Raw genomic sequence first — 23,181 nt, 5'->3', positions numbered from 1 at the left:
TGTCTAATTTCTTAAACATTGCTTTATCGCTTTTCTCTTTGATAAGCTATTGTTCATTCTCTACTGTACGTCCCTTTGCTCTTCTCCACTGATTTCAATTCGCTTTTGAGCACAAAATCATCCGTGCCTGACTTGCTGCCTAAACTAATCTCACAGTATTGGCATTTCTCTTTAGAAATGCAACTCTATGTTGGACAAAACATATTGTTTTGGATTCTGTGTGAAACATACTGTTTCAGTAATACAGGCTCATTTTTCTAAAATGAATAAGAAAGTCACTGTAGCTACAACTAACAATTATTGTATGTACATTGTTGTTTAACCATGCAATCATTTTCTAGATTAATTGATTGTTTGATCTTTGAAATGTTAGAAAATAGTTTTGTTCAACCAAAAGCAAAAATGTAAAGGTTATTCAAGAGAAACCATAACTGAGCAATTTCTTTTTGTTGATTGATTTTGTGTCAATCAACTTATCAATTTAGCTCTACAATAAACATACAATCTCTAATTGAAAACAAAGACTCATAGTATAGTATATTCTTTACTGCCTGTGATCAAATCTAGCTTTCCATTTTCTCTGGTACTTAACCACAAATCCTGCCTCTCGGGCCATATTCCATTAGCACGTACAGTGATAATCTGGCCAATAAAGTAAGTCTTCTGAAAATCCCTCCTTTCACACAGAAAACCTCTTTGATTGATAGCAGGCAGAAAGGTAGCAAAATGATACACATCTTAAAGTATCAAGGTGCAATCTATCAAGCTTGATAGCAGGGGCTTCTGCCTGATAACACACATGGATGCAGAAGTCGTCCTGTTCATTATCTCATGAGGTTCAGTTTTGCATAGAAATGTGACAAATGCTGCTCACATCCAAACCCCATCCCTGCACCGCTCCTTCACAAAATATGATGTTTCTTGCCAGACAGTCACTGTAAATAAAATAAATAGATATCTGTTATATTTGACGCACTACACAAAAAGGTTGCAGAAATGGAAATTTTTAAAACAGAGGTTCCCTCACGGTCTGTGAATAAATGATAAGCTTGGACCAATTCTGCCTTACCTGTGCCACGGCCTGGTGCAGGGTGGCAGATGGCTTTGGTTGGCTTTGATGGAAACACAGCTGAATGAGGGGCAAATGTGGTGTGTGAATGGCCTCACTGCTTGCAAATGGGCTTTTTCCTTGTCTCCTAAAATGACCCAGATATTGCCAAGGGAAACCCACATGTGCACACAGTCATAATTAAGCTCAGTGTTACGATTAAGTGCACACACACACACACACACACACTTGCCTTTTTTTTCTGAGTGGGTCCATTAAACACTGTCAAGCATGGGTAGCCCACTAGAAAAGTATAATTTTGATTACATTTAACTCATTTAATGGGTTAGAAAACACTTGTGTCTTCCTCTGTTTGCATAAAATATGGCTCAAGGCATTGACAAACTTTACATAAGCTTGTGTAATTCACAGTAAATCCTCAAAATTCAATTATGAAAATACCCAGCAGTACTGACTTATACAAGCCAGCATAGTTCCTAAGTTTGGGTTTCTTTCATCGTTTAGCTGTTGGCTCAGAATACCTGCCATGCTTGATCGCTAAAATCAGAAAGGCAACAATCTTGCATGCAGTCACAGAGAGGAATAGAGGAATAAAATACGTCTGCTCCTCTTTCAAGGTCATAGGGAGACCATTTCCCTGCCAATACAAATGCCCGACTGGAGGTTATCATGGAGATACTATCACACACCGCAGACAGACTCGAATCAGTTACTGAGTGACACTAATCTCCAACGATTTCCTCAGGGGTCAGAGTTCAGGCTGGTTGCCTTGAGATGCTGAAGCATGTTTGATTACTGGTTGCAATTTAAAGCCTCTAATCCTGCAAATAAACATTAGAAGTTTATATTTCTCTAGTTGGTTTCCTCGTGGCATCCTCTTATTTTCCTGTAATCTATAAGATCGATATGTATCTATATATATAGACAGTGTCGATACAAACAGTACGTTGCGTAATTGGTGACTGATTATACTAATGATTGTGTTTTGTTTATTTGTGTTGATTTGCGCTGTATTGTGCTCAGCGTCCACAGATGAACTGGAAGGCATCCGATTGAATGCAGAAGAGAAAGAGACTGATGCTTCATCAGTCAGTCCAAACATTTGTGTCCACTTATGTAACTACAGAACAAATGTCTCATCACATCAGTTCAACACACTGAGCACAAGTCATCGTCACGGTCGATCTCAACCTCGCACGTCTGTGCAGACTTCCCTCTCTCGATAGTCCTTCAATCAAATCTGCCTCTTGATTAAGTGCGTGTGAGAGAGTGTGTGTGTGTGTGTGTGTGTGTGTGTGTGTGTGTGTGAGAGAGAGAGAGAGTGTGTGTGTGTGTGTGTGCCTAATTTAACCAAAACTGCCTTTGGAGGTTTCTGAATATAAATACGGGCTTATTGTCCTGCTTTGTGATTTGGATGGATGACTGCTGCTGTCTGTTCCTCCCGCTTATCTTTGTCATTATATTCAGATCATTAAGTTATCAGTCACCACGGACAGCTGTGTAGTAGGCGCTTTGATCAGGTGGCAGTAGCCTACACTCTTATGGTAATTTAGTTCCTCGTAGTCTAGTTTAATTTGTCTCTCAATCACTGTCTAATGCTTTGTGAATGTGAGGACGTGCCAATCAGGAATAATGCCAGATTTCTATCAGTGTGCTCATGCCATATCCCAGTGGTAATGCACAACCATTATACTATGTGTCGGAGTTATCAGCGTCTATCAGAGGCAATCTTAACGTCTCAGTCACTCAGGCGTTCATAAAAACCGTTAGAGGAAGAATACTGAAAACACAAAAAATCACTGGAGGGAAAGCAAGCTCCTTAGTGACGTCAAGAAACAAATGATCACTCTCAGGCAGATGGTAAGGGGGTGATTAAAGTCAATAAACTCCATGTTAAATCAAAGATGACGCTCATCAACTGCTCAGCAGGCTTGTGTTCAGTGCTGCCACTTGTTGCCATAATTAATATTTTGAATTAGTGACTGAAATGTTTGGGTTTTAGCCAATCAGGACTGTGGTACATAGGAAGCAACTGGGGGATCTTCTTTGCTTTGACATTTTGAGTGCTGGAGAATTTCAGTATGTCAAAGAAATCTGAACTATACATTTAAAAGATTCAGTGTTAAAATTTGCACATTGAAAAAAGAAAAGAAAATTTTGTTATGCCAAAATACTAATAGTCACACAGTTAAATTAAACCCAGAAATAGTAAAATAAATAACAGCAATATTGGCATAAGTATATGTTTTGAAATGCATTTCAAAGATTAAAAAAAGCGAATATATAATAAATATAATAGAAACGAAACAAACCTACACACACACACACACAAAAGAAAGGATAAATGGATAGACACAGTTTAAATGTTTCATTAAACGAGTCTAGTCACCGTAGCACATCAGCAGCTTAATGGATGCCAAGTTCATGTTTGACCACACAGCCACAACTTTCAGTCTGTTTGGCTTAATAGTGAGACAATGGGTTTATTTATTACTCCTGTGCCCTCTCCTATCTAAGAAGTCACTACAATTTGTTTGTGATTCAGTGCAGCTCCCTTGTTTTGATGCACTGAAATTTTCCTGTAACAAAGTTTAATTAAATTCTCTCCCTTCCTCAGCACAATCTTCCATTAACATACAGCCCTTGTGCATATCAGCACTTGCTGACAGGTCATTTTCCATGCAAAAGTGACCCATTTCTTCTGCATGATTCTCCATTAAATGCATCAGGAAATTCACCTCAAATGACAGGCAAATTGTTTCCGAGCAGCCCGCCCGGTTTATTTGACAACCAACAGATCTCTAAGCACAAAGCGGATCTGACACGAGATGCAATGCAACTTCGTAAATTAATTTTGAACACTTTCATCTTCATAACTGCAGATAATCTGGGATCCTAATGACCTCTTTTACTTGTACCATCGTGCAATCTGAAAAAGGTCTGTCATGAGATACTGTGACAGTAGCTGTATTTTCATGTTTCCACCGAGCAACCACTCAGACATTTCGGTGTTTAACCCAATTGCCCAAAGCTGCTCCTTTTCAATATTTGTTCTTCTAGAGGGATTTATGGTTATGAAAAGTATAACTCCTCAGCTCTACAATACTAATACATTTTGGAAGAAGCCGGGGAAAAGTTTCAATATATTTTGCCCATGGGAGCTTTTCAGGGACGTTATGTGATGTGCAACTCCGAGAACATTGTGTGGCTATGATAGGAATGTGTTGTCATCATTGGACTCGGTGTTCCCAGACTACTGTAGCTGCTAGCTGAGTCAGTGAGGCTGTTTGTCTGTCTGTCTGTCTGTCTGTCAGTCCACCTGTCTGTCTGTTTCTTTCCACGCCCCCTGACAGATGAGAAATGAGGCCTCGCCTCCTGCCAGAGAGCGGGAGAGAGTGTGTCAGACAGATAGATTGTGAGTGTAGCAGTCAGTGAATGTGTCAGGTTAAAATGCTGTGCCATTGCTCCGCTGTAATCCCTTTGGCTCCGTAGATTAGGAGAGACATGTTGTAGTGCCAACTGCCCAATTTATATTCTGGTCATCTCTCTTTCCTTCTGCAAGAGGTGACTTTTGCCCATATTTACTCCATTAAAAATGCAAATTTTCCCCTTTGCTTTCAAAGCAAAATCAAGCCAAAGAGCGACTTAGTTTGCATTGCGAACAGGTGGAGCCTACTCCTAAATTTACTTTTGTCCACTGACAAAACAGGAGCAGCAGGCAGAGATGTATTCAGATTTGGTCTGCTTGTTTTCTCTGCAAACATCCAGTGTGGTGTGAGATACTCATTCATCAAAGGCAGTGGAGTCGCAACCATATGAAATTTCATGGCAATTCATCCAGTAGTTGTTGAGACATTTTAAGAAAAAATGTCAACTTCAGTGGCACCAGAGCAACGTTTATATGGTTCACCTGAGTCATTGAAAATCATTTACTTGGCTCCATGGATATCTGTACAAATATTTCATTGCAATCCATCCAAACCTTTAGAGATATGTGTGGTGCACCGACTGACACAGAGCCATGCTAGCGTGGAAAAAAATCCTAGGCACAGTTGCACATAGATAATGGTCTGTCTCTAGCACAGATGTAGAGGAGTTGGCTTTTTGAACCATGAAGAAGTAGCTGAAGAGTCATCATCACTTGGTTTGGTTAGCTGTCCTGTCCTTTCAAATAATGCTACTTTATTTAACTGTCTGTCATGACACTTCTATTAAAACCCAATAAACCCCCCCAACCCACCCTTCCAGCTCCCGTCCTCTCTCACTAATCAACACTGACTTAAAAATGATCACCCAAGCCCTAGTGACCAGAATAGAGACAGTCACTCGCTGTGCTACTCCACCCTGATCAGACTTTGTCAAAAGTGGACGTGCTTCAGATAACATCTGTAGGCTTTTTAACTTAATTTATCACCACAGAAGAAAAGAAAACCATAATTGTATCATTAGATGCCAAAAAAAAGTAAAGTGAACTTTTTTATTTGTTATACCCTGCACAGGTTTAGTTTTGGAGAGTCATTCATCCATTGTTTATTTCACCTCGAGCCACAATAATCACAAATGGGGTCACCTCACTGAACTTTATACTTCAATACGGAACCAGACAAGGAAACCCACTCTACCCATCCCTATCTACAATTTTTATCAAACCACTTGCAGCTGCAATATGACAAAACAATAAAAGTGATGGAATTCAGGATGTTTAATTCACAGCATAAAATCAGTTTTTATTGATTTTCTTTTTGATGATTTATTATAATACTTTAAGAACCCTTACATCACCACAGGAAACGTTAAACATCTCCACAATCTCACACTACACAATAAACTGGAATAAATCAACTATACTACCACTGTCTGGAGATGCTTGGGATTCTGCAGCCCAAGATTCCCCTCTTACACTTCACAGTGGCAACATAAAATATTTAGGCAATAATATTTCTCCCAGGCTGTCAGAGCTCTTCAACCTCAATCACACCCCTTTTACTAAAAAGAAAAAAAAAAATATGATGACTTCAAACGCTCGACCAAACTCCCACTCATTCTCATTGAGCGCATCGCTACATGTTAAAATGAAAACTATACTTTAGATTAATTATTGATTTTCAGGGCTTCCCGCATCCCCCACTGACAAATGTTTCAAAGCATCTGACTCATTAACTATTCAATTCTACTGGAAAAAAAAACCTACAAAAAAACAATCTCACTCTCAACATTACAAAATGGAAAATTACATGGAGGACTTGGGGCACCAAACTTTATCTACTATTTCTTGGCAAAATCAACAACAATATTTATTCAAATGCACCCAAGAGCACAACTTCAACAACCCATAGCTAAATTAGATCAAAACAACCTCAACAGCAGCAATTCCTTTTCTTCTTTTTTTTTTTACCACAATCAATCAAGAAACTGAATTATTATTGTAAGAATAAAACAATCTCCTCAACTCTGACAGCCTGGTGGAAAACCAATGAAATCACTAACACCATGTAGGTACACCCCAATTTGGCACAATCCACATTTCCAGCTACACTGTCTACATGGCGTCATGGCATGTCACCATCATGGCTGCAAAAAGGGAATCACTCGTCTCCATCACCTATTCCAAAACAACCAATTCATATCATTCATTTCACTCATCCGGTTGTACGGGGTTGGGAGAGACCAGTTCCTCCACTACCAAAAAATTTAAAACCATATATAAATCCGAAACTAGCAACCTTCTCAGTTGAGTGACGAGATCATGAAAGACACAAGCTCAAAAAAAATGCCTCCATTACCTTCCCAGCGATGAAATGGGAAAATGAATACAAATCTGTAAAAACACCTTCTCTATGACGACTAACACAAATTTGCAACTTCTACAATGTAAAACTATCCACAGAACCCACATCACCCAAGGTAACATGTTTGAAATGGGATTGGCTTACTGCTCACAATGCACTTTGGGCAGCACAGACGATTATTTTCATGCCACTTGGGGTCTGCCAACCAGTTCTCTCCCTTTGGACGGCGGTAACTGAGAAACTCTCCAATATCTTCAGTTGCAGAATCCCATTGTCCCCATCACTCTGCGTGCTGGGAGATATTACACAAGCTGCCCTCACAACGAAATACACCAACCCAACACTCATTTCTTTAACTATGGCTAAGGAAATAATCTTTCAAAACTGTAAATCTAGAAAAACAAATCACTCTAACCTAGTTACAGAACACACTTCAATAGCAAGAATAGCATCTTACAGAAAGAACATTAAATCAGCCTTTTTTCAAAACCTGGAATATATTCTTAACTCTTCTAAACCTAAAACAGAATTCACCCAAAGACCCAAACCATGTACATGACCACAGACCACAGCTATGATAACCATCTCCCAAACATCACAGGCACATTCCCAGAAACAGAGACAATAGACAAACTCTTTCTTTCTTTCTTTCTTTCTCTTCCTTCCTCTTCCTATGTTTGATAAACTCAGTTCACTTTGTATTTTATTGTTACTTATATTTACTTATATATTTTACATTTTGTTTTTGTTTTTCGCTTTTTTCCCCATTTCTCATAATGTGAGAGTGTATGTATATGTGTGTGTGTGTGTGTGTGTGTGTGATCTGCAGGGGAAAAATTACACACTCTTGCCTTAACAAACCTGCAAGGGGGGGCAAGAAAGGGAGAAGAAAAAAGATACTTTATCTAACTGGATATTCCACACCGGCATTCAGACTTTTATCGATTGCTCTTATTATCTGTCCTGAACACTTGCCTTTCATCGTCAGCTTTCCATTCTAATAGGATCTGTCCACTTCCTTTCTTTATCACCGTCACGTACACACACACACACAACACACACTTCGCTATGTCTCTTATCTAGATCCTGAGTATGGTGTAAATTAGCCTCAGAGTCGGCAGTAGACCGTTACTCTGCTACTGGAATTGTTCAGTTACCTTGAAGTGGTTGCTCATCTCCAATGCAACCATTTTGGAGAACAATTGTGATTCTCTTGTGTGTCTCTCACTCTATTTCTCCTTTTGCCCCTCTGTCCGTGTAAGTGTAGTGCGAGGACTCATAAACTGTGGCTTAGATAAAGGTTTATTCATTTGCTTTCTCCTTCAGAAATAAATAAATGGGGTAAATATATACATATATTATCGTTGAATCCGTGAGGGTGGAAAGGAGGGGAGAAGGGGGGGCTAAGAATAGTTTCTGGTTTTAGTTAGGTTAATTGTCTCCGTAAATTGGACTTAATTTGTCAGCTGAAATTGCATCATGATGATTGGCACAGGAGGGGATGAGAATTTTAACAGTGCTACGCAGCACTAATTGGTTCCTCACCCAGCCCAATTTAGAGCAAGCAGCCGGCACCTCGCAACCCTTCGTCTTTCTAATAAGGAACAAACTTTTCACCCAGTCTGTGCAGGTACACACATACATATAGCCAGCAGTGAGAGCCACACGCTGCTGTTGGGATTTGTTTAATTTAGCAGTTGGCTCAGTGTTGTTTACTGTATAGTGTTGGATCGATTTTATTCTCATGGATGTGTTGTCTGTTAAAGAGAAATGTTAAAATTTGACCATGGAGTTCAACGTTAAAAACTTCTTAGAATTTGTGAGATTAACACCAGCTGAACTGGGAAGTGCTGTGCTTTCTTTTTTTCTTTTCATCTTTTCCTCCTTTTTCTCCCCCTTTCTTCCACCCATTGCTGTTTAGCACAGTTGCTACCTAAGAGCTGTCTAATTATTGTCATGCAAATTTAAACTGGGTGATCACAACAATACGAACACATGGACAATGTATTGCAATCAAGGACAATAGCTGGTTTAATCGGCACAATACCTGGTTCAACTCTATTTTTAAGACCATCATTTGCAACAGTGTTTTATTGTATTACATTACATTGTAAGCTGAACGTGTAATTTTGTATCTCTCAGCACATGATTGTATGAAATTGTGGGGGAATAAAATTCTACCCTTGTTTTTACAGTAGTTCATGAGTGTACCTTGGTCCTGAATACCTTAGCAAAAATTGAGATGAAGAGAAGAGCAGAGCTGTCAGCTCATCACTTCCTGGTAGTGAGTTGGGTCATGTTGCAGGGCAAGCTGCCAGACAGACCAGGAAAAACCAAACATGCAGTTCAGGGTGAACGTTAAACGCCTGGCTGAAGCCCCTGTCCACAAAGTCTTCAGGTCTGGACAAATCTTTCCACCATACAGTTGGTTGGAGGCATGGAAGTTGGCAAATTTGCAAACTTATTTGCAAAGTGGAGGACATTTCAATTTTGTGTGTGGCAAAAGGCTTCTTCAATCACTTTACATCAGCAGTATCGAGCTGTCAATATTTGGAGGTGGTCATTTTAGTCCGTGTTTGATATCCAGTGATATCCACTGCCAATTTTCGATTAGGCCTATGTTATACATTTTGTTGAGTTGTGCACTTATATCATTCCAAATGTTTCCAGCAATTTTCGTACTTCATAACTTCACCAAATGCTGTCTTTTGTTATTGTTTTGATGGAGAAACTAGCAGGAGAAGTTATATACTTTGCACTTAACTTGATTTTTAAGATTTACATCAGAAAGAAAACTGTGCATCCATGCACGAGTGTGTGGGTCTTTTTCTGTCTTTCCTTTTGTCTCTTTTTTATGCCCTCAAGCAGGTAATAGCTGTGGCATGTTTTCAGGTTTTTCCATCTGTCCCATTCTCATTAATGCAGTATTTCAGCAGCTTTGAGGGAATTTCCTTCAAATTTGCTACAAATATTCACTTGAACTCAAGGACGAACCGATTAGACTTTGGTGGTGCAAGGTCAATGGTCAACTGAATCAAAAGTGAGGGATAACAATCCAGCTTCAGTACAGTAGGAGACCTTGGAGTGAGTGCTACGTACTAAATCTGTTCAATAAGACAAAGTGCAAGTGCGCAGTAAGTGTGAGTAAGGCATATTAGGGTGTTAGAGGCGTTAGGAGAGGAGGTGCTCTCTGAAGAGATGAGTCTTTTCGAAAGATTCTTGAACCAAAGGAGAAGAGTCTGGACTGGGATGGCCTTGTGTGCCGGGATAGCAATGCCAGATGATGTTTCATGGAGGAAAGTAGTAGCCAAGAAGCAGCATAAGATGTAAACTGCAGTTTGACTGGTGGACTGGTTGGCAGATGCATACAACCTTGAGGCAGTAACTCCAGTTTGTCTGCCTCTCTTTGTGGGCACTCTCTATCCCAGATGTTATTTACACCCATTCTACATGCTGTGACAGTCCTCCCAGTGGTGGCAGTATCTTGGCAGTCCTTGATGCAGAACCAATAACACAAAGGTGTGATTGTAAACACATCAGGATCCTGGCACAGTGGCAAAGTAGCACTAATGTACACACGCACACACACACGCACGCACGCACGCCTACACAGAAGTTAACTTTTCCCTCTTTTTAAATCAATTTTAGGTTTTCAGTCAGCACACCACAGTCTGCACCAATTTAAGAAAACACACACACGTACAAGTACTCTGCTTACTTAGAAGCCTCAGCCTTAAAATAGACCTTTATTCAGCTGACTCTGCCCACAGGTGACATTCAGTCATGCATTTATGTGTTCATTCACTCATTCATCCATCCATTAAACTTGTTTAAATAATTGGGATTGAACAGTTTGAGTTTAGTATTGCTCACGTACTGTTCTTCCTCATTTGCTTATTACTGCTGTAACGAGAAACAAGGAAGTTTGTTTATTAAGCATAGTAAACTTCCTCGTTCTTTCTTGTTTGTTTTGCTGACTACCATTTTTATGCCTCTGCTCTGGTGACAGCTGTGTCAGTCTGTTTCCTGGTTGTCCATCCCATTCCTGAGAACACAATATTTCAGGGACGCCTTTAGGGAATTTTTTCAAATCTAGCACAAACAGACTTGGACACTTGGACACTTGGAATCAAGGATGAGCTGATTAGATTTTGGTGGTCAAAGGTCAAGGCCACTGTGACCTCACAGCTCCACTATGCCCAGATCTACCACTGGTTAGTTATAGACTACAACCATCTGCATGCATGTTTACTTGTAGTGAACATGTACAGCTGAACTTAAAGTCTCTTCAAGTTACCTTTGACGTGGCTCACAAGATAGAGGGGGCAACCAGGAAACCTACTAAGGACATTACCTCCTGACATTTTGGGGAAATATGCCTTGCTCAACGGAGCTCTGTAGAACGGCTGGCTGACCTGATTTTCCGAGGGATCCATCAGACCGCAGCTTTGAAAAGGGGCTTTGAAATGAAGCAGATGCCATTCAGGAATACTGCCAGATCAAGACGGTCAGCTACTTTCCTTGCGGGTTTGTAATTTACCCTGGTGTTCCATGGCTTGGCTCATCGCTAGACAGGGTTGCCTTGTACCCATTTGAGAATCCCCAATTTGGCCTTGTTGAAATGAAATGTCCTAAAGTAAAGAGCTGTATTGACTATCCACATCTTAATATGCAAAATGATGACCTGGAGTTAAAGCAAAGGCATGCATACTACTGTCAAATACAGGGTAAGCTACTCATTACAGGGATGCAGTGGTGTGACTTTGTGGTGTGTGCAGAGGCAGATAATACATGTATACAATACAGAAACGGGGATGTGGTTCAAGTGATAAGAGATTTTTTTGTACCTCCATGAATAGTTGTTTGTGAGGTCTGTTGACAATGCACAAAAAAAGTTAAGAAGCCTGGTTTTTCTTGAATCACTGTCGTTTTTCAGAGTAATGGGACACTTGTTTTGTCTGACCAACAGTCTAAAACCAAAGATTTTTAGTTTACAGAGAAATCCATCCATAAACTTAAATAAAAACAATTAAACTTAATAAACAGCATATCAACTCGGTGTGTACTCAAGTGTTCAGTGTTTTATGCCAAACGGCATCCTCAGACTTCTACTCTCCACTTTCTGACCAGAAGTCCGTTCTGGTAATTGGAGAGGAGACATGCCACAGTGAATAGCTGATTGATGCTCAAGACAGAGACAGAGGAATTACAGAATCAAACTGTTTGTTTTCCTTGATCCTCTTAATTAACCTCTCCATGGGGACTCTCAAACGAGCAATAAACTGGGTCTCAAGAACAATCACCTGCTGACATTTGGTTTCCTTTAGACAGAGAGGCCGGTGAACTTTGCCAGAGGCAAGGTCATATATTAGGAAGCCTTTATCAACCAATCACCAATCAGCTATGTCAGGGGACATGAGATTTATGATGCCTGATTGTCTGACGATCTGTCTGTGACTCACAGAGCCTTCATGAAGCGCCGACAAGAATGTTAGAGCACCATGGGTGTCATGCCTACCATGGCCTTAATGGGTGCAGCGAGCCTTGTATGAGGAGAAAACTTCACTCTGAAGTAGCAGGGAAGAAGGCGCTAAGTCCCTGAACTCATGTCGAAGATGAGCTCAAATTTTTTCAGGTGTCATCCATGTTCACACGGATCCAAGCAGGCAGTAGAGGGAGTTGGCTCATGTTATAATGATTCTGCTGACCGTTGTGCAGTGGATATTAAAATGGTGGCCAATCCCTCTCTTGGTGCATCCAGTTGACAGGTAATTGAGAATAAGGAAAAACTCATCTATGAGGACCAGTTTCCGGTGTGGAAAAAAAAAAAAGGACACAGTCAGTATTACATAGTATATCCCTTTTGTATTGCTACGGGCTTTTACAGTGACAGCCATGTATTGACTGTGGGTCTGTACATGCTGTGAAAGCCTCCTCTGTCACTGCAGAGGCTCCTCCGGCCTTTGTAGCTTGTAACATCCTCGATGTCGCGAATGCCATCAGGTGATGCCAAACTCTGCACCGTGTCTGTGGTTTTCTGAAGTTGTTCATTTGAAATAAAGGGGGAACGGCCCCCCGACTCTCAACGCTCCTCTTCCTTGTGGTGTACTGCAAATTTCGTCACTGCTAAAATGTCTGCAATCCCTCCTTGTTTTGTTGAACCACTTCAGACGAGGTTGAGGAAAACTTTCGCAATATTACAAAATTAATACGAATTATCCTTTATCAGAGACTCCAAGTTGAAGTTAGTGTGAGGTTACTTCTATTGTTTTATTAATTTGTGAATGTACAGTGTAGCTGGTTCTCCTTGGCTACAGGGAATGTTACATGCCTCTCATTTAGGTTTGAAGCTGGTGTGGGATATTTGTTTCATATTATCTTTGTCTTAATGGTATAAAAATGAGCTTAATTTTGCTGAAAAACTAAATGAAAACCTGCCAGTATTTTAATGTCATATTTGAAGCTCAGAAGCAATTTGGAGGCATCTACTAATCTACTTTTATAATTATCTGGGGTTGGACCTTTTTTAATCTTTTTTTAATCAAATCTTCGTATCTGAAAGATAGCTGCTGCTGGGGGAAATAGTTGAGAAAGAACCACATAGTCACATTTTCCACTGTAGCTAGAAACTTATTTTTGAGATACGGAAAAAACAGACACTTCATGGACTTACCAGTGTTCAAATATGTAAACATTAAAGTTGAGCTCCAGAGTTTCTCCACATTGGAGGAAAATACAGTGAAAGTGTCACTTCTGTCTACACTAGATAAAAAAAAGAAACCTCTGTGGTAAAAGGTTAGTAAGAAGCACGAGACAGTGCAGAGTGGGAATGACTTGCACTCTCTGTTGTTTTGCCTCTTTTCTGTCTTTTCCGCTCTTCATTCTCTTTGTTTATCACCCAGAGGGATATGATAAACTATCTGTCCATTTTAATAACCTGAAATTGTGTGTATATTTATTGTGTTATGTCGTCCTTAACTGGAACTGAGCACTCAGCTCAGCTATATGAGATGTGTTTCTGCCAGAGTCATTTTTACAATGATACAGTACATACAGAATACGTACATTTTTCATTCTGAAAACATGAGTGTGCAGCGTTGAATAATTTATCGATAAGAACAGTCACCTGAGTCCCGGTCAAAATGCCTTTTTTTAAAATTAATTAATTTTTTTTATGAAATACAAAAATTCTGTTTTCCTCTAAGCGAGAAGGTCCTGCCTGAAATATCTCAAAACAGATAGACAGATTGCCATGGCATTTGAAAAGACATATATGGAGCCCAGATGATCCCGTGACTACTGGTTTAGAGCCACCAGCAAGCCAAATTTCCCTGTCTCTAGTGAAATATCTGTGTCTACTAGATAGATTGACACAAAAATTGTACAGGCATTCACATTTCCCCAATGATGGATCCTCTTGACCTCTGGAATCTGCTGACTTTTCCTGTAGTGCCACCACTCTTGTCTCCCACAGGATGAATTGATGTCAAGATGAACTTTTCCATTAGTGTCATCATCAAGTGAAAACTTTAGTCAGTCCAATACTTTCGTTTCAACTAACCCTAATGCCAACACTACTGTCCCTAAATAGAGCCTCACAGAGCTGCTAGTTCAGCTCATGTAGCTCAGCTAAATTGATTTTGAATGTGCTCATGAGCTGTGTGACTAATAAAGCGTATGCTGCAGCATCCTTCGGTAGTACAATATACACAATAGTGTGTTTGCATCAGAGGTATCACATCTGAGTCAAGTAAAGATAGCACGGTGTCTGCAGATGCTTCCTCATGAAGTAATGTGATGCGATAAACTGTTAGCAGAGCACTGGCTCTCAGTCCATCAAAAAGGTATGATCCAGTATTATCCTGTAACCCCGGCTGGGATGGCTCTGATTAGTCCTGCATAAAGAGCAAATATGAGTTTAACAACCAAGACCAGATGTGGTTTTTCTTCAGACAGCTGAGGAGGAGGAGGATAATTATCAGCACTTAACCTGAGTGCAAAGAGATAAACAGAGTCAGTTTGGGTGCTTAAAGATAGACATGCAGACATACCTTTGCTGCATGTGTGGGCAGACAGCACATATACAGACACAAATTTATTTTTATTACATTGCGTCCCTTTATTTGCCTTTGTTTATCTTGTCTTTGTCTAGAATTAGTAACCAAGCCAAGAATCTGCTCAGGAGACAAAAAGGATGAGCACCTTCATATTGGCCTCTAAGGTTCAGCTATTATCCAGTTCATATAAGAGTTCAAAACTCAGAAATCGGGCTCTGTTACTATCCATCCTTCCATTTCTTGTTTTTCTGTTTTCTTTTTCAGTGTCACACTCTCATTGCTTATCATAAGCACGCACACATGTCCTCATGAGTACTTGCGTTTTGAACTGTACCCAGTAAAACCCCTGTTGGATTTCTTTCTTTTGTAAATATTGGAAGATCAGTATTTGACTAACCAGGTGCGCAGTTGGTAAATCATTAGGAAAGGAGTGGAGCTGGGACTCAGGGAGGAGAGACAAAGAAGCATATGGTGAGCAAGTGGTTGGTTCATGGCATACTGATACAAATAAGTGATTCATGCACTTTGGCACTGATGCATTTTGGCATTGTGTTGTTGGATGTGCGGGAAGCCCTGTTTTTGTGGCTCAAGGAGGAATTAGTCCAACTGGGTCTGTCAAAGCTCTGAGCTATGCTGGTAAGTTATCTCAAGCATGGAAAAGCTTCAGTCTATCCCCTGTGTGTTTGTGAGACAATGAATGCCAGCGAACACGATTTGTTGCAGAATTCTGCAGTGAAATTTTGCAGAATATTAATATTCGACTTTCAAGTTCACGAGTGTTGCATGTTGACTGCACACTTGCTGAGGAGCTTACTGAGGGGAGAGAGAGAGGTCAAAAGATAATTACATTCATTTTTTTTATCTAAGGGGATGTTCCATACCACTGATAGTGATAATTAATTAGCTTATGCCTTCAGCATAATTAAAACCCTCGATAATCTGACTTTTGTTCTGACTGAATAGCTGCTGACTGGTGACAGATGGGACATGGAGAAACAAGGCGAAACAGGAAAGTCTGGGGTGACTGAATGTGTTTGTCAACTTGAAGAGTCTGTTTTGTTTGGTTGCTTCTCAATGATGCTTTCAGAAGCAGAATTACTCCATAGCTGAATTTTTAACTCTACCTAATTCTATTGAGAAGAATATGTAAGATTTCTTGAAGGACACTGTGTAACATGCATCACAATAGTGACAGCGTCTTCGAGTCTGAGAATGAAAGCATGAGATGACTAAGAAGTCTTAACATTATCTTGTGGCTGTGGATCACAGTGTTAGGTTATGAACGACACTGAGGAAATAGTAATTCAACGAACAAACTCAGAGTTGTTTGCATTTTAAAGGGCCACTCCACCAATTTTATGCAGATCAGTTTGCTCGTCATAAGGAGAACTATTCAACTTGTGAAACGTCTCCTGTGACTCTGGAGGAGCTCTCAAAAGTCTGAAAAAATAACCCAGATAATGTTATATGGATGCTGCCAGGGCTATTCACATTTTGGCTGAGACTACAGGCCTGTGTTACAAACATAGACGTTATATAAACGTGGCCACGCCCTCAGTTATGCATAACTTTAAACCTTAATAAAATTTAAATGGGTGAGTTAAAAATAAACCACCTTGTGCAGTTGTCATGAAGGGGGACATTAGCTACCAGACTGTAAACATGTTTATTTCTGCTGTTAAGTTGGACCTTTTAACATGACAGTCTATGGGGATTGACTCGCTTTGGAGCCAGCCTCAGATCAAAGAACTTTTTGGCACATCTGTGCTGGCTACATTTTTCAGTCCCGAAGGTCACCGCTTAGTTACAAACTGGAGGTGCGGAGAAATGTGAACGTTTGTCAGTCAGGGAGCACTGAACGAAAGATGCTATCAAGTTGCATTGTAGGAAGTGAAAGTTCAATTCTGATGTTTTCCTTATTACAGTATTTAGCGAGTTATTTTTGAAATTTTTTCATTATTTAATTGTACTCACTGTAAGACTAACTAGCTCTGCAATGCAATGCAATGCAAGAACGCTCTCTGTATTCCCATGTATTCTGCATGGCTCTGGTGAGGATACTGATTTTTGCCTGAGACATGCAGCTTTAGTCTCTGTCTTTTATCTCGATATCATGTATTTGGCCGTGGCCTTCCTTTTAAGGAGCCTTTTATAGGGTTTTCATTTTAAATCAAGCTAGCTAGCTAGAGCTGATGAAATCTGCCAGTGACAGATGGCATTTCGGCAAGATTGACGGTCGCGGGCTAAAAATGAGAGGCTGCTTTTGTCTATCTCTGTGTGGTATCAAGGGCCCATTGTTTCAAAATAGTAAGAATTTCAAGTTGTGAATCTGCCACAGTTATCACTGTAAACTGTGTATGTACCATGCGAATTAGCTTCATTTCTCTCATCTTTTTTTTTTTTTTTTAAAAATCATTGTTTCTCTGTTCGTTACACACAAATTTTCAAAATCCAAATTTAAGCGGTGTCTCTGTCCTTTTGATTAGAATCCAATCTATCCCACCACTGAATCAGAGCCGAGTGTAAAGTTGATTAACTCAAGCCATGAGTCAGCATGTGTCACCTCTCCTGTCTAAAAGAAACACTTTCTCTATACTTAACTCTATTTGATTGTGATTACTCTTTGTCACAACATGGCAGAAGCTCTAACAGCAGGCTGTTGACCTCTGGGCGATTACTGACTGATTGCTCTCCCCATGGTTTCCCCATGAAAGAAACCTCCAGATCCAACCTCAAACCAGAGTTATTGACACATTGCAATTGGCGGTTGGGCATCCAGTGAATTTTGCTTGTCAGAGTTTGTATGAGTAATGGGAAACATGCAGCCATATATTTTGCGTACCAGTCTTCACCATGAAGAGCTTTCATGGTGAAGGACTGAGAATCCTGTTGACAGCCCGTGTGGCAAATAAGTTCTGCAGGGAGACAGAGAAAGACTGGGCCTGCTTGTATATTCTGCTTACAACTTGCTAAAGGACGGGGATGACAGTGGAGATGACAAGTCAGGCTGTGATCAAGGTCAGTGCTAAAATGTCTATGAAAATGCAGAATTCTTTGGACATAGTGAGAGGATTAGGTTTTTTTATTCATGTGAAGAGAGGGATAAAGAGAAGCCTATAAAAGGGAAAATACTGGGCTGAATGTGTATGCTTGAGGTAAGAAAAACTGAACGAAAGTAGGAGTTGGAAGAAAGAGAAAATATGACAAAGCAGTGTAGAGCTGGGATTGCTTGATAATTCAACACTTCATTGGCATTCAGATGCAAATCTCTCATTGCACATGTCAAGGAAGGACACACACACACACACACACACACACACACACAGAAATCACCCCGAGGGTGTTAGCTTCTAATTATTTTCCAGGAAAAAAACATGCATTCTAAATTGAAAAGCCCTCCAGAAAATCAAAGATTGGTGGTGTTCAACATGTCATCAGCACAAGCACCCGACAAGTGTCAAAACATGAGAACACATGGTGTTCATTTTTCATTGTGTAAAAGCCGCTTTTATGCTAAGACTAAAGTTATGTAAAAACTGTGATAATTATTTGTATGTGGTCGTAATTTGTTAATCAATGCAGATGTGTTTATCCAGGAATATTTGCCAACATGAGGTTTTGAAGCTTCATAGCAGTATGTCTGAGCTGTAATCATCAGTGGAAATTGCTCACACTGTGAAATCAGAAATGTAGGATCGAGCAGGCAACGTTTTCTCTGAGTATAACCCCGAATAACCCCAACTGTGGTTCCTATAAAACATTTCATGATTTGAAGCAGTGATGCATGATGTTTTCATGCTGTGACTTTTCTCCTTTTTTCTGTAATGACCAAATCAAAGACAAATTAATAAAATGAAATAGAGCTGGTGTATTTGAAAGCTTTGGGGTTTTTTTGTCTGGTTGAACTCAATTATTCTTTTTCTGGTATCTCTCCCATCAAATGTTATTTTTATATACCAATAAGAAGTTCACAGGAGAATATTACATCTGTGAAACTTTTCTGTAATTTTCATACTGATTTTTCATGCTATCGTATCAATCTGGGTGTTGACTTAATACACAAAAGCTGTGAGCGTTTTCTGTCTCAAGACTCAGCAGTGAAGAAATTAAAATAACTCTAATGCTGGCAGCATTGTATTAACTTTATTTTACTTAATTTGTTGTATTATATTTTGTTTATTATTTCAGTCCGTATTCATCTCATGTAGTTTTCCAAAATGCAAATAGGAACTGCTCATGTAGATACAGTATGTAGTCAAGCTTTACATGTATAGTATGTATAACATTCCTCCAGATAGCATTCAATGCTAACAATGTGAATTTTATTTCACAAAAAATAAACCACCAGTGCTCATGGCAGCTTATGAGATTCTCATATATTTTTAATGTGCACAAACACTGGAGGTTTATTTTATATCTTGCAGTTTGCAGCACCTTTTTCTCTGTGGCTCACGTCGTGCACAAAGCTTTTTTTTCTCTTTTTCGCAGAACTTTATTTCTAGTTGAAGAAATCAGAATAGGAGAAGCATAGCCTATATTCTTTTTGTTGGAATCAAACTCGAGCTCTGATTGTCTATCGCACCTTGAATTTTTCATCAGAAGGGGATTTGTTCAGGTGTTACGTGGGTAAAAAAGTTACTTCAATGTTTCCACATTATTTCTATGTAATTGTGTATTTTGTCGGCAAACTTAAGAGGGGGAGCTGGATGGTGGAGGCCATTATGAAGTGAAACTGTCTCTGTAGACCACTGGGCTACAGTGACTCGGTTATCAGTGTGTTCATGCAGTTCTCGAGGAATCAGACAGTGTGAAATTGCAGGAAGGTGAATGTGGAGGCTCAGCTTAGAGTGTGTGTTTATCTAGGCCCACATAGCAAGTGTGCTGGACTAGAACCACTGACTGGGTTCTCTTTACCATTTTATTATTTATGACTTGAAAAAAATAAATCCTGACACCAGACTAACTATGTGTCTTACTGTGAGATGTCTGGTACCTTATTTCATTAAGCATTTTTTTATTATTAGCATGGTGTTTACACTTCAGAGATGGTGCAGATAATGCGGTGATCACTGTGCCGTAGGTTATCCCCAGTGTCCCAGATGTCATTTGCAGCCTGCATCTGCAATATTTGTTTTATAAGGCCAGTTGTAGTTAACATTGAAATAAAAATGAATTGGGTTTTATGTCAATATTTGCCCTCATTCTACCTCGATTGTCTCTTTCTTCTCTCCTTTACATCAAGCAAGACTCTTTAAATACCCGCAGATTAGCAATTGTCTATAGCACAGCATAGTACACAGCACACCCAACATGAACTCCGGAACATTAACTAACCAGATCAACAACTGTCTAAGCCATCCTTCTCATCTACTTACAACAGACACGATATTATGTAAGCCTACGCACACACGTATACACCAGCATCCACTCACAGGATACAAACAAGCCACTGATGGGAGACTACACACAGGCACAGTGTCAAGCAGCCTACAAGGCATTAGGATGATGAGAGTACTGAAAATGTTGGGAGGAAGTCGGCACGATATCCTATTCATGTCTCTAACCGTTCTATATTTTCATAGAAATATTGCTCATGCACTGGGAACAGGAAATGTGGTCCGAGGGTCTGCACTGAGTCTGAGCAGGAAGCTCCGAGGCTCCATTCCACAAGTCCCTGCAGCCAGCTGTAATTGGCTTACACATTCCTCCGAGGATTACCACTCAGTCCTTATTTGTTTTTATAAAAAAAAAAAAAAAAAAAATTAAAACATTTGCTTTGGCTCCCTGAATTACACTCAGACAAGTGTCACAACACACTCAGTTTCCACTTGCCTTGTTTTTCCCTGCACTCTAGGTGAAATAAACAAGTAATTCTTAAGTTCTGATTGAACACCTTCATAAGTTCTCTCTATTTTATTTATGTGTAGCTGTCTGCAGTAGTCCCCAGACTCTGACTGCACTACTGTTTGTACTTACTGCTTTTCTTTTTCTTGCTTTTTTAATTTTGTTTGTTGCTGTCTTTCTCCTACTTTGTTCGTTTGTTTTAAGTAAAAATCATTTTTACCTGCCTTTTGTTTTGTTATTTTCAAATTGCAGCAGAATCACCTCTGGAAACACAGTGCAATTAGAAAAAGACATTTTTTATGTGCCAAATGAAATAGCTCAGCATTTTGTGCCAAATTAAACAGCTTGAAGCTTTGGTTGATGATGACACTGTGCCATAATTAAGACGGGAAAAAAATAGCATCTGAGCTTACAGAGAGAGAGAGAGATGACATAAGGAGGACCCTGACAAATTTTGGATCTTGTATGCCTCCCATAGAGTGTTTGTTGGTTATATCTGCTCGTGTGTGTGTGTGTGTGTGTGTGTGTGTGTGTGTGTGTGTGTGTGTGTGTGTGTGTGTGTGTGTGTGTGTGTGTGTGTGTGTGTGTGTGTGTGTGTGTGTGTGTGTGTTGAGCTCCTATGGTCTCTCACAGCTATTATCTATGAATGAATCTCGACTTTTATTCGCCGGGTGTGCCACCTGCTGGTGCGTCACGGCTGCACTGACCAATCCTGACGCAGTAGCTCTCAGTGCGCCCTTTGAGATCCCGCTGTGCTCCTCACGTTGCCGTCCAAGCTACGACTCTGTGACGGTGGAAGGTGGCGAGCCTCGTTAGCTGTGTACCGTTAGCGCTTCAGATGTGACTGGGCTGGACTGCCGTACCGCCGCTGTGCCAAACACGAACCTTTGACAACTTTGACTGGATTGCCATTTTCCCATCTACTTGTTCTGCTATTGACACGCGCATCAGTGAATGTTCATGAGGTAAGTGGGAATAAGGCTGAAGACTGAAGTTTTAGAAATATTTGTTTAATAGCAAAGTGTTTGTTCTCCCACTCCCAGAGCCGATTTACAGCTGCTTTATTGTGCCACGTTTTCAGCTGCAAAACGCTGCCTTTTGAAGTTGCAGACCAAACAGAATCCTATTTAATTACTTGTGCATGACTCCAACGCGCATATACTGTATCCAGATTAGAGTTGGAAGCTCGTATTGGATGTGATTTTGTTTAAATGCAAGTTTGGCAAACAAGTGCTGCTGCTGTTCCCTCGCTGCCCGGCTCAGCATCCCTGCCCAGCCCTCTGCGCTCTTCAGATGCATCTCCTTCCTAAAGACAATGTGGCTTTTAAAGCAAATGTGCTCCTGTAAAGTTAATTAACAATACGGAAAAATATCAGTTTTCCTACCTTCAATTCTCCAAAGTGAAGGTTAATTAAAAAGAAGAAAATCGTTGTCACTAAAAAAGGGCTGGTCTTTTAATGCGTATTCTCCCTCTTGTGGCACATTTATGATTAGAATGGTGATGAGGGGCAAAGTAATTGTTACTGCACTGCTGTGTACGGAGGATAAAATTAATTGTGTCCATACATGGCAAGTGGTAGGCTTTCATGAATTGGGGTGACTGTTTATTTATGATGCCCATAGATGGCAATGTGAAGGAATGTTCCCTCTCAGTGACCTGGGGGTACTTTGACATTGTGCTGGATAATGAGTAAGAGCAGAGGGAATGGCATCTGTGCCATGGTGCAAATATTTTCCTTTTAGTCCACGGCTGCAGTCACTCATCACAGGAGCCACAGTGTGAGTTTGACAATACAGTAGCCGTATATGAATCTCAAACTACTCCAGCACGGCTGCGAAGCCTTCAATAGTTTAACATTTGACTATGTTGCATATGTCAACACCACCAGCATGTTTTTTGTATCAATATATCAACAAAGCCATTGTCAGGGAACAGTCCAGTCAAGTTCTGTTTCACGCCGAATTCACGGTCTGCTACTAGTCTGTTAAAGGTAGAGCAGGAATGTGTTTAGATGATTGTGACTTTCCATTGCCTGCTGTGGGGAGAGACGCAGTGGAGGACATTCAGAAAAGAGACGCGTGAAGGGGAAGATGAGAGAGAAAGGTGAACAGCAGTAGAGCTTTCATGGCTTGATGTATTGTTTGAGCTCTGGTTGATATTGGTTGACTAATATTTTTCAGGCTTCCCTCCCTTGATAGATGGTTTTGTTGTGCACAGTGCTACTACCGTATTGATCATCATTATGACTTTCCCAAATGGACTGGGGGTGGAGGATGGTACATTGATAGTGCTGGCCCTGGTGACAGAGTTGTAGATGGCTCCAAGTAGGATGAAAATGTCTTTGCTTTTACCATCTGCTGTACTTGTTGTGTGTGGGTGCTGCCTTGGCAGATGCTGATGCTTTTGGTTTATTAGTCCCAA

At 40.2% G+C, this 23,181-nt stretch overlaps 1 protein-coding gene across 6 annotated transcripts in view; it reads left to right on the top strand.

Annotated features, from left to right (window-relative positions):
* Nucleotides 1-15,281: 15,281 nt before the first annotated feature.
* Nucleotides 15,282-23,181, top strand: part of chrm3a (cholinergic receptor, muscarinic 3a) — an 81,409-nt gene continuing 73,509 nt past the window's right edge. For 3 of the 6 annotated variants that reach the window (XM_087177096.1, XM_087177093.1, XM_087177095.1), the window contains exon 1: nucleotides 15,393-15,551. Coding sequence is in view for 1 of the 6 variants with exons in the window: in XM_023418036.2 (XP_023273804.1) it covers nucleotides 21,714-21,724 (11 nt within the window). In the remaining 5 variants the exon portion in view is untranslated. The other 3 variants (XM_087177094.1, XM_023418036.2, XM_023418037.2) reach the window with 3 other exon arrangements.

This window comes from Seriola lalandi, unplaced genomic scaffold (genome assembly GCF_002814215.2).
Source record: "Seriola lalandi dorsalis isolate HSWRI2012SDOR001 ecotype SW California unplaced genomic scaffold, Sedor1 jcf7180002054580, whole genome shotgun sequence".
Taxonomy (NCBI): domain Eukaryota; kingdom Metazoa; phylum Chordata; class Actinopteri; order Carangiformes; family Carangidae; genus Seriola; species Seriola lalandi.
This window is presented reverse-complemented; position numbering and strand designations above follow the sequence as displayed.